A 13,259-nucleotide genomic window follows, 5' to 3' on the forward strand; every position below is an offset into this window, starting at 1 on the left:
AGACACGAGTAAGATTAAGATGATGGAGGTGGTCAGGGAAAACTTCAAGTCAGAATGTTTAGAACACAATAAGAGAAATAGATGAACCAACAAGTACACCTGATAGAGATGAAGTGAAATGTGAGTCACTGGCAGAAAGAGACCACATGATACGGAATTTCAAATAACATGAGAAAATAAACATTGATGGAAGAACACTGGATAGGAATGCAAGAAACCAGAATTCAGAAGAGGGAACTTTGACGGGATGAGAGTATTCCTGGATGCAATGAAGTGGGAAAAGGAAGACAAGTCAAGTGGGTGAGATAAATGGAGTACCTAGCTAGAAAGTGCCAAGAAAAATTTCATAGGCAAAAGAAGAGTGGTAACCAGAAAGCACAAAGAACTCATAACTTGGCAAAAGATGCGGATAGGAGAAAAGTAGAAGTACAAAAGTCTGGAGCAATGTTCCAGACTTTGGAACACAACCTTTCTCCAGGCTGAGGGACTATCTCAAAACTACGTCTTCAAGCATGATGGACTGATTACATCGTCTTCAAGTCTCTCCTATTTCTACTTATTCTTCTATATTCGACTGAAGAAGCCTAATGTGTAGGCGAAACGTTTCGAAATAAAGAAGCCTAACTGTTGCACATGTGTCTTACCAACCTGTAAGTTTTAGCTAAGCTTCGGGCACACAAAATCCATTTTTTTATAATAGTGTTCAGGGGAACACAGATGCTATGTACACAAGCTGTAGAGGTACATTATCTAGACTTAACCTCGGATAACCCACTTAAGTCACACACTGTGATACATGTCTCCTCAAAGTAGATATTTTCCATATATTTCACAGAAAGCAATTTGATTAATAAAATTGCCACATTATTAAAAGCTGCACTACTTAAAATCAAGAATAAGAAGCTTTTTAGGAAAACACATCACCATTAAAAGTTTAGAACCGACCAGAAGATGCATTGTCCAGTTGTTGCACAGAGTCCTACGTAAGTTTTATTTACTGTTCGCAGCTTTAATAAAAATCAAAACTTTCCCCTCTTCATTAGATGAATCAGCCATTTAAAGATTTAATTTAATCAAGAGAAAAGTGCTAGACTGGCTCCCACTTGGAATGGAAGGCATTCAGGCTCGATCCAAGGAAGTGGAAGTTAAGTCCACTTTCTTGAATCAAGAGCCTGTTAGCAGCTTCACTGTAAAATAATGCAATAATGTAAAATAATACCACAGCATTTTGACACAAGAGTGGTAAACTCCATTAAAAAATCCAGCCTTCTACTAAGTAGGTGTGGCATGCAAAGAGTACGTAACCTTTATTCGGCGCATGTACACACCCTCATTTACAGGCTATCTCCCCCAACCAGCGAACCAGGTTGCTAAGAGTTGATGATGGGGCCCCGTCGTTCAACTAGTGACCAGGTTCTAGCCAATAAGAAGATGGTTTTGGCAATCTCAGAGGTTATGTGGGTACCACTCTCCTGTCTGCCCATGGCATTCCCATTCTAGAGCTGGTTGAAGCACGGTCTGCTATCTTGTGGCTTCTATTTCTGCCTTGCTTACCGTGGAGTGCACTATACTTATCACTGTACATAGTGTACATATTGCTGTTCTAAATTGGTGAAGGATAATATAAGTCTAAACTTTTTCTGCTGTGTTTATTTTGCTCCCATTACACCCGGGATAACAGGCCATTTGGATTCCTGGGTTGTAATAGTAGGATACATCAGTTCTGAAATTGTGAAGTCGATGAGAAGAGAACTTGTCTAATTATTACAGGGAAACAAGATCTGGAAACAGCTTACGTAACACTGGATTATGGGTAAAAGGAAGTCTTTAACACCTGAAACTATAGCTCAAATCATAGGGCTTCACAAGACTGGGCACCAGACGAAAGAAATAGTGGAGAATGTTGGTGTGTGTGAGTGTTCAATGAGGAACTGGGTGCAGCGTTTCAAGGCTGGTGGTGGTGTCGAGTTACCATCTGCCAAACCTCGGCCTGGCCCCTCGAAGATGACATCTGTTCGTAACTTAACTGTGTTAAAGAAGCAGTTAGAGAGTACACCCAAGATAACTGCTAGAGAATTGAAAGAAAAGAACCCACATCTTCTCTCAGAGGTGTCTGTAAGAACTGTTAACAAACGTGTCAGAACTGGGCTACAGTAGCCACCGCCAGGTTAAGAAACCGATCCTCTCCGAGCCACAGAAGAAACGTAGGCTGGATTATGCAGAAAAATATCTGCACTGGAATCCTCAACAGTGGTCCGAAGTACTTTGGAGTGATGAAACAACCTTCACCGTCACCTGTAACCGTGGAGGACAGGTGTGCCAGCCCATAGGTAGTGACCTGCTAGACCCACGCTACACCTGTGGGAACACCAAACACTCAGACTCGCTCAGGGTGTTTCAGTGCTCAGTGTGTTGAACTCATTGTGCTTCCCAAAAACCAGTATATGAACTAGTATAAAAACCTGGAGTTATTGTGTGACAATTTACTTGAGGCGTTTGACAAGTGTGGGGCTACGGTTTTTATGCAGGACAGTGCACCGTTTTATACTGCCAAATCTGTAGTTCAGTGGCTTTTATAAGGACTGTGAAGTGAGGTTCTTTACTGACTGGCCAGGCAATTCCCCAGTTCCATCCCACAGCCGGAAGCTGCTCTACATGAGGCATGGAATAATATACCTCCCCAAAACCTCAAGAATTTCTGAGTCTTTCTACACGGCTGAGGGATGTGATTAAGCGTATAGGACGCAGCACAATGTATTAAAACCTCGGTAAGTGTGCAAATATATATATAATATTTCATTGTATGTGTTTGTGTTTTGGTGCGTGTGTGGGAGAGGGGTGGCATATTGCCGTGACTAGCACTGTACATACTAATTGTTTCAAGAATTTGGCCCTAGTAACCGTACACAACCATCGAAAGAAGCCGACTGGATGACGCGTTCTCGAGTTACTACCGACAGAACAACGAGAATTTGAAAAAATAAAAAAATTAAGACAAAATTCTGGCAACCAATTAAAAATCCCCCTTCGTAGATCGAATCGAATCGAAGACGACGAGAGCTGTCGTAAGATGGGATGGAAGAAGGATAAGGAAGGATGGAAATAACTGGAAAAGGATGGGAAGGAGGGGAAGAGGAGGAATCAAGGCAAGTGGCCCAACCACTTTGGGACATGTGGTACCGAAGTACTGGAGGCGTAGATGGAGATGTATTTCAGGAACACTGATGAAGACGATGTAGAAGGCAACAGGAACTCAGCAGGTACTGGCTGCATCTTGCTGGATGGATGATTACTGCAACTTGAATGATGATAGGCGGCTGCAGGCGACAAGGAAGGAGCTCATCGTTGATTGGTCAATTCATAGAGGTTTGGTGGTTACCTTGAGACATGGCGTTGTTTTACGATTCAGTTCCGCTTTCAAGACGTTTAAAACGTTGTAGAGGGAGCAAATTTATACGTGTCAGCAAGTGTTTTTGGCTGGAATCTTCTGCTTCTAGTTGGTCTACAATGGCCTTTAGAATAGTAGAAAGCTCAATTGTACGAAGAGTTCCAGCTGAGCAGGAAGAATCGATGGTAAACTTGACTTTCTTTTCGATGAGGTGAGAATAAAGTTCATGAAGCAGCATGTCTTGATGATATTTTTCTGTAGTGTGGAAGTTGATTCCATTTCATGAAGTATATTTTTTATTCTCTTCATCGTTATCATGTCGAGAGTCGTGAGATGATGATTTTTTGCTGTTTTTTCTTTCTTGTTAGATGGTGTTGAAGGTGGAAGTGAATATTCGTTGTCATCTTCAGTAGACGAATAGGAAGATCTTTCTGGTGGCAAGGCTTCTGATTGGTCGGTTTCAATGAGGAGTGGTGGCGGTGAAGGCTTCTCATTGGACGTTGTTGGAGTGACGTCACTAGTTGTTGGTGGTGTTGGATCTGCTACATCCGAGGTTGTGACTAAGTCTTTGGTGAATTTGAGAATTTCTTCAGAAGGTGGCGATGCTGGAAATGTGAATGATGGCATGTTATTTAATGCAAATAACTCGTTGATAGTAAGAGTTAAAAGATCCAGGTACAGTCATGTTCTGCATGTGAGCGTATAGTAGACAATAGTGGATCTTCGTTACGTCACATGTTGGAGGAGTGATGGTGGTGGAGGCGGGCTGAGTTGTTGCTTGAAGTAATTTTTTTGTGTCTGCAACTTTGCAATTGCGGCATACGTTGGTGTGTTGTTGGTAGATTTTTTCTTTGCTGCATCTTGTTGTTTCTTCATAATATCCTTTCTTGTAGGACATTTTGCTGCCAGTGTATGGTGATCATTACTTTTGCAGTATAAACACGCTGGTTGTGTTGGAGCAGCAGCGGTACAGGAACTGAAGGTGTGTCCCTCACTACCACATGTAGTGCAGAACTTCTTGTCTTTTACTGGACATGCTTTGGTGGTGTGAAGATAAGAATAGCAGTTCCAGCAATGTTGGATGTAGTGGTATCTTTCTGCTTCTATGTAGGTGGGACTGATGTAGTAATAGTAGACAGCAAGACCTTCGTTCAGAGCAGTGGCAGCCATGTTCACGTCGGTAAAGGTGACCTTGAGCATAGACGATGCATTCGAGATTTTGGTAATGCTATCAACAGTAGCCCAAGTATTTTGCGTTTCAGTGGATGACTTGAGTTCAGCAATTGATTGAGAAGTCAGAATCTTGTCCAGTTTTTTTAGGAATACTGATTTTCTTGCCCTGAGGGCAGGAGATGATGTAACAGTAAATCCTTGAGCAGTAAGAGTAGTGGTGGCTTCTGTGGTAACTTCTCTGCTTCAGCATCATCGTGACATACAACAATGAATGCTTCTTTCGGTGACAAAATAGCATTAAATTTCACTTGCAATGCTCCCTGCACAACAGTGGCAAGAGCAAGCTTCGTTGAATCATCAACGGTACCACTTTTTGGCTTGATCTTTACACGATTTGTGTAGCTCATCGTGCAAGTCAAGGCGAAGACGATGCTGGTTGTGTGTCTGTGTCGAATTTCCCTTTGTAGATACCTAACATTAAAACAGCAATTTATAATAATAATAGTAGTAATAATAATGTGTATAATAATAATAGTCATACAACGTCTGATAAATTGAAGATAATCAATATTGATCCAAGGAAGGGAAACGTAACTCCGACAACTTGGATCAAGCCTCTTCACACACTCCCTATCCCCTTGAAGATTTCTGATGGTAGAGCACAATGTTATTAATGCCTGAACACGAAGTACCAACAGTAAGTTACGTTGCATGACAGTCTCACTTTATATAAGCAATCTATATGGTAGAAGAGTGAGGAAGATTCTTGTTATGTAACAGTTCAGTGAGATCAACACCTCAGACTGACTTGTGAGATCAACACCTCAGACTGACTTGTGAGATCAACACCTCAGACTGACTTGTGAGATCAACACCTCAGACTGACTTGTGAGATCAACACCTCAGACTGACTTGTGAGATCAACACCTCAGACTGATTTGTGAGATCAACACCTCAGACTGACTTGTGAGATCAACAGCTCAGACTGACTTGTGAGATCAACACTCACCACTCACAGATGTGTGCTCCACTATCTCTCGCATTCACCATTCACAGGTGTGTGCTCCACTATCTCTCACATTCACAGCTGTGTGCTCCATTATCTCTCACATTCACCACTCACAGGTGTGTGCTCCACTATCTCCCACACTCACCACTCACAGATTGTGCTCCACTATCTCCCACACTCACCACTCACAGATTGTGCTCCACTATCTCCCACACTCACCACTCACAGATTGTGCTCCACTATCTCCCACACTCACCACTCACAGGTGTGTGCTCCACTATTTCCCACACTCACCACTCACAGATTGTGCTCCACTATCTCCCACACTCACCACTCACAGATTGTGCTCCACTATCTCCTACACTCACCACTCACAGGTGTGTGCTCCACTATCTCCCACACTCACCACTCACAGGTGTGTGCTCCACTATCTCCCACACTCACCACTCACAGATTGTGCTCCACTATCTCCCACACTCACCACTCACAGATTGTGCTCCACTATCTCCCACACTCACCACTCACAGGTGTGTGCTCCACTATCTCCCACACTCACCACTCACAGATTGTGCTCCACTATCTCCCACACTCACCACTCACAGAGTGTGCTCCACTATCTCCCACACTCACCACTCACAGATTGTGCTCCACTATCTCCCACACTCACCACTCACAGATGTGTGCTCCACTATCTCCCACACTCACCACTCACAGATTGTGCTCCACTATCTCCCACACTCACCACTCACAGGTGTGTGCTCCACTATCTCCCACACTCACCACTCACAGATTGTGCTCCACTATCTCCCACACTCACCACTCACAGAGTGTGCTCCACTATCTCCCACACTCACCACTCACAGATTGTGCTCCACTATCTCCCACACTCACCACTCACAGGTGTGTGCTCCACTATCTCCCACACTCACCACTCACAGATTGTGCTCCACTATCTCCCACACTCACCACTCACAGGTGTGTGCTCCACTATCTCCCACACTCACCACTCACAGATTGTGCTCCACTATCTCCCACACTCACCACTCACAGGTGTGTGCTCCACTATCTCCCACACTCACCACTCACAGATTGTGCTCCACTATCTCCCACACTCACCACTCACAGATTGTGCTCCACTATCTCTCACATTCACAGCTGTGTGCTCCATTATCTCTCACATTCACCACTCACAGGTGTGTGCTCCACTATCTCCCACACTCACCACTCACAGATGTGTGCTCCACTATCTCCTATATTCACCACTCACAGATGTGACTTGCGTTCTCTAGACCATGTATTATTCATAATTATTTAATTAATGAGGTATCGTTAAACATGTTAGGGATATAACATAAGCAGAGTGGAGAACTACAGTAGGCCTTCTGGCCTAGGCTAGGCATGTTCAAATAACACCCAAGCCTACTCGTCTAACTTTTAAAGTTGCCCAAAAATGCTACTTGGGAGTGCTTCACACTCAAACACAACTATTGCTAAACCAGTGTTTTCCTACATCCTTTCTAAATCTAAAGTTTTCTAATTTATATTTCTAGTTGGCAGTTCTCTCTGGATTAATTTATTCATGAAACTATTTGCATCACTTTTGTTTTTCATTTGTAAACTTCATAATTTTTCCCTAAAAATCAACGTGTTTCTTCAGATTGAAAATTCAGTTTCTCCAGCCTGTTTTCGTAACAAAAATTTTCTTTTTATTCTGGGATAATCTTTGTCATTCCTTTCTGAATGTTTTCCACTGTTCTTATGTACATTCAGGAATATAGAGACCAGAACTGAGCAGCATAATTTGAAAGAGGTCTTAAGATATTTAAAGATGGAGAATATTGGTAGGATTTCTATTATTTATGTTTTTTGATGTGAAGCCAAGACTTCTATAAGCTTAATCATAGAAGCTTATGCACTCTTGTTTTGGCTTCAGATATCTGCTAACCAGTACACTGAGTCTTTCTCGCACTTTCATAAAGAACATTATTTTTTGTTATGAGACTTCTAGTAATTTTCTTTTCCCGGGATTAGGGCCTTACATTTGTCTGTAGTTAACTACAAATACCACATCAACCAACCCAGACAATCCTGCACCTCCCAGATATTTTTATCTAAAGTTATTTGACATTCTAGTTTTGTAACATCGGTGATCTTGCTAACTGGGCTGCTTGTCCTCTCATATACTATGTAGATTGTGAACAAGTACCCCAATGTTGACCCACCACTAACAATGTTGACCCACCACTAACAATGTTGACCCACCACTAACAATGTTGACCCACCACTAACAATGTTGACCCACCACTAACAATGTTGACCCACCACTAACAATGTTGACCCACCACTAACAATGTTGACCCACCACTAACAATGTTGACCCACCACAAACAATGTTGACCCACCACTAACAATGTTGACCCACCACTAACAATGTTGACCCACCACTAACAATGTTGACCCACCACTAACAATGTTGACCCACCACTAACAATGTTGACCCACCACTAACAATGTTGACCCACCACTAATAATGTTGACCCACCACTAATAATGTTGACCCACCACTAATAATGTTGACCCACCACTAATAATGTTGACCCACCACTAACAATGTTGACCCACCACTAACAATGTTGACCCACCACTAATAATGTTGACCCACCACTAATAATGTTGACCCACCACTAATAATGTTGACCCACCACTAACAATGTTGACCCACCACTAACAATGTTGACCCACCACTAATAATGTTGACCCACCACTAATAATGTTGACCCACCACTAATAATGTTGACCCACCACTAATAATGTTGACCCACCACTAATAATGTTGACCCACCACTAATAATGTTGACCCACCATTAACAATGTTGACCCACCACTAACAATGTTGACCCACGACTAACAAAGTTGACCCACCACTAATAATGTTGACCCACCACTAATAATGTTGACCCACCACTAATAATGTTGACCCACCATTAACAATGTTGACCCACTACTAACAATGTTGACCCACCACTAACAATGTTGACCCACCACTAACAATGTTGACCCACCACTAACAATGTTGACCCACCACTAGCAATGTTGACCCACCACTAACAATGCTGACCCACCACTAACAATGTTGACCCACCACTAGCAATGTTGACCCACCACTAACAATGTTGACCCACAACTAATAATGTTCACCCACCACTAACAATGTTCACCCACCACTAACAATGTTCACCCACCACTAATAATGTTGACCCACCACTAACAATGTTCACCCACCACTAATAATGTTGACCCACCACTAATAATGTTGACCCACCACTAATAATGTTGACCCACCACTAATAATGTTGACCCACCACTAATAATGTTGACCCACCACTAATAATGTTGACCCACCATTAACAATGTTGACCCACCACTAACAATGTTGACCCACGACTAACAAAGTTGACCCACCACTAATAATGTTGACCCACCACTAATAATGTTGACCCACCACTAATAATGTTGACCCACCATTAACAATGTTGACCCACTACTAACAATGTTGACCCACCACTAACAATGTTGACCCACCACTAACAATGTTGACCCACCACTAACAATGTTGACCCACCACTAGCAATGTTGACCCACCACTAACAATGTTGACCCACCACTAACAATGTTGACCCACCACTAGCAATGTTGACCCACCACTAACAATGTTGACCCACAACTAATAATGTTCACCCACCACTAACAATGTTCACCCACCACTAACAATGTTCACCCACCACTAATAATGTTGACCCACCACTAACAATGTTCACCCACCACTAATAATGTTGACCCACCACTAACAATGTTGACCCACCAATAACAATGTTGACCCACCACTAATAATGTTGATCCACCAATAACAATGTTGACCCACCAATAACAATGTTGATCCACCAATAACAACGTTGACCCACCAATAACAATGTTGACCCACCAATAACAATGTTGACCCACCAATAACAATGCTGACCCACCACTAATAATGTGCAAGCTTGCTGCTGGGGAGTGCAGGCCAGAAGGTGGGGGGAGACCGGGCTCTTGGTGACAGGTTACCTGCTTGAGAAAAAAGGCTAACTGCTGAGCATGGCATTACATCTCCTGAGGGGGATGTGACATGTGAGGGGATGGAGGGGCAGGTTAGTTGCTGGGGGATAAAGGGGCAGAGAAGCGGCAGAATGAGAAGGTTACGTGCTTAGTTTGAGGCTAGCTCTGCTAGAGGGTGCCAAGAAGCCATCAACTTGTGTATGTGTGTTTTTCTTACAGCACTATGCGACTGCTAGTGGTGCTGTTCTTGCCTACTATCCTGATTGCTGCCCTGGCTGGCTGCAGGATGGTGGAGGCAAAGCTGCCACCACCTGACAAGTCCTACAAATTCCTGGTTGCCATCCCTGCAGTCAGAAGGAACCACTGGAATATGTTCAAGCCTCTCCTAATAGCACTGGCTAACCGTGGACATAAGGTACGACCTTGGCTCTTTATGGGTGTCACTAAATTATTATTAGTAGTATCAGTATTTTTATTATTATTTCTGTTGTTATTACTGTCTTTTCTGAACAAGCCATTTTATTAGGCAAGAGTTCTTTATTTATTCGATAACTTTTCCTGGCATTTACCTTTATAAATTTGTATTGTTAAGAAACATACAAATAAGGAACCATGTGAAGTCGGCGCCAGCTATGAACCAGACTCCAGGCCAGCTTACGCGCTAACCTGAGAGTTTTAAGACCATGCTATATATAAACTAAATAATGTAGATCTTAATATTACGGATTGCGAAAAGGATTTAGGAGTTCTGGTTAATAGTAATCTAAAACCAAGACAACAGTGCATTAGTGTTCGCAATAAAGCTAATAGAAGTCCTCAGGTTGTTCTTCAAATCTATATATCTTTGGTTAGGCCTCATTTGGATTAAGCTGCGCAGTTTTGGTCACCGTATTTCAGAATGGATATATATGCACTGGAAAACGTACAAAGGAGGATGACAAAGTTAATCCCATGTATCAGAAATCTTCCCTATGAGGATAGACTGAGGGCTCTGAATCTGCACTCTCTAGAAAGGCGTAGAATTAGGGGGGATATGATTGAGGTATATAAATGGAAAGCAGGAATTAATAAAGGGGATGTAAATAGCGTGCTGAAAATATCTAACATAGACAGAACTCGCAGCAATGGCTTTAAATTGGAAAAATTCAGATTCAGGAAGGATATAGGAAAACACTGATTTGGTAACAGAGTTGTGGATGAGTGAAACAAACTCCCGAGTACCGTCATAGACGCCAAGACATTGTGTATTTTTAAAAATAGGTTGGATAAATACAGGAGGGGGTGTGGGTGGATGTGAGTTGTACCTGAACAGCTACTAGGTCGGACGCAGTGCTCCTCCCGTAAGTGACGTGTCTGACCTCACTAGGTTAAGGCATTGGCTTGAGCCGGTGGGGAGAATTGGAGCTGCCTCGCATGGACCAGTAGGCCTGTTGCAGAGTTCCTTGTTTCTTATGTTCTTATGAGGGCAAATATTCTATTAGTGGGATGGATCTGTGAAGGACCTGCCTAGTATGGGCCAACAGGCCTGCTGCAGTGTTCCTCCTTTCTTATGTTATGTTCTTGCCACGAGTTCAAGCCCCACCCGTACCGTGGTTTGATTAGGTATGTGGACAGCATGTTAGGGTGAAAAGTCACTTAAAGTGTGCAGGTGATGTCATTGGGGATATGTGGCCGTGAGGGATTGGTGGTTGTGGGGATAACGGAATAGGTGTAAGCGTGTGACCATGTGGGGAATTGTATGGGGGTGGGTTGTTGGTTAACATAAGAACATAAGAAGGAACATTGTAGCAGGCCTAATGGCCCATGCTAGGCAGGTTCAAGTCAGCTACTGGCCCAAGCTACTGGCCTAAGCTAGTTAGGCCCAGTTGAATTAGACACATGTGACCTGTACCTTGCTCAGTGAAGATCTGTCTAGTGTACTCTCTGTGGACTGAACCAAGATGCCCTCTATTGAGAAACTTTACCATCAACTTAAGGAGGAGCTAAGGGTGGCTAAGCTCGAGATACGAATTGTGAAGGACCTGTCCATACTAGGCAGGTCCTTCACAATCCCACTAACAGAATATTTGCCCATCCCATTTTCAATGCTACCCAAAGCAATAAGCTTTGATAACGACTCACATTCGTCTGGTAGCACAGAGAAAGGGTTTGAAGTTTCCACAGCAGTCTCTTACTTCTTCATTTCTACCTCTCCATTCCTCTTAATCTTCAACTTCGTTCCACACTGTCTGGCCACTACCCAGGATCCTTTCTTGATCTAAGGACTCACAACAGAACTACGAATCCTCATGTTTTCCTCCATCAATCACTGTATCTCGAGCTTAACCATCCTCAGTTCCTTCTTAAGCTGCTGGTAAAGTTGCTCAATGGAGGGTATCTAGGTTCTGGGGGAAAAACAGTGAAGTTCCAGCGTAGTAATGCTGTGAGTTTTAGGGGAACCAGTAATAGGTAAAATGAGGTGGATATTGGAAAGCCAGTCTGCAAGCATTCTTTTGCCCCATTTGCTCTGGTACCATATTTCCATGGCTGAAATATCTTGGCGAAACCTTTCATCGTGTTCGTCACGAACTGCCCCACAGTTCGCTGGAAAAAAGTCTAAATGCGAGTCCAAAAAGTGGATTTTAAGTGACATGTCACATCCCATGTTCTTGTAAGCCTTGATGAGGTTTTCCACCAATTCTTCATAGTTGCCTTCCCTTCTGTTTCCGAGAAATCCCTTTGCCACTAACCTGAATGCTTCCCAAGCAGCTTTCTCCTCCCCAATGAAGGTCTGATTCAGTCACCATCTTTAAGCTCTTGAATCTGAGGACCATTGAAGACACCCTCTCTTATCTTAGCATTGCTCATTGAGGGGAATTTTGATGTTAAATACTTGAATTCCTGACTGGATTTGTCCATAGCTTTTACAAAGTTTTTCATGAGCCCCAGTTTTGTGTGTAATGGTGGTAGGAAAATTTTGTTTAGTTCATTGAGAGGTGGATGTTGAACATTTTTCATCCCAGGCTCCAATGACTGACTAGGCGACCAGTCTCTCCTGATGTAGAGCGAACTTCTTGCACGGCTGTCACATTCACATAGAAAGCAGCAGTACTTTGTGTATCCACCCTGCAAGCCCATCACAAGAACAACAACCTTTAAGTCACCACAGAGTTGCCATTGATGTTCATCATATTTCATGCAGTGCAACATATGCTTTATAAAATTAATATACAATGCCTCACATGCATATCAATAGCTTGATCAGTGAATATTTATTATAAGTTTAAAATTAAACTTATAAATTACCTACCTTTCACCTCAAAATATCAACTTACACAGGTCTGCCACCTTCTATGACTGCTGGAACAATAATGAAGGTCAGTAAGACTGAGTGTGGTAAGAAACACTGCCGCGAGCCTGTTGGAACCTGTTGCGACACGTAGGTGTGTATTGAAAAATAGAGCTAACAAACAATTTTAACCATGATATTCATTATCAGTGACCTAAAATTAGCTGGAAATTGCTACTCTGGTCTCGGAAGCATTTTTGTTGTTGACCAGTGTTATTTATACTTCTTGATATGAAGCCAAGAATTCTATTCGCTTTATTGCGAATACT

The 13,259-nt window shown here is 42.7% G+C and overlaps 1 protein-coding gene and 1 long non-coding RNA gene across 2 annotated transcripts in view; one reads left to right on the forward strand and one right to left on the reverse strand.

The window, feature by feature from the left end:
- LOC138854067 (uncharacterized) overlaps nucleotides 1-13,259 on the reverse strand; it is a 343,922-nt gene that overhangs the window by 126,669 nt on the left and 203,994 nt on the right. The gene's annotated exons all lie outside the window — the stretch shown is intronic.
- LOC128696191 (UDP-glycosyltransferase UGT5) overlaps nucleotides 9,774-13,259 on the forward strand; it is an 81,648-nt gene continuing 78,162 nt past the window's right edge. Inside the window, exon 1 of the mRNA XM_070094844.1 lies at nucleotides 9,774-10,077. Within this exon, the coding sequence (XP_069950945.1) occupies nucleotides 9,886-10,077 (192 nt within the window). The 5' untranslated portion in view covers nucleotides 9,774-9,885. The remainder of the gene's footprint in view (nucleotides 10,078-13,259) is intronic.

Source organism: Cherax quadricarinatus, chromosome 48 (assembly GCF_038502225.1).
Source record: "Cherax quadricarinatus isolate ZL_2023a chromosome 48, ASM3850222v1, whole genome shotgun sequence".
In the NCBI taxonomy this organism is placed as follows: Eukaryota; Metazoa; Arthropoda; class Malacostraca; order Decapoda; family Parastacidae; genus Cherax; species Cherax quadricarinatus.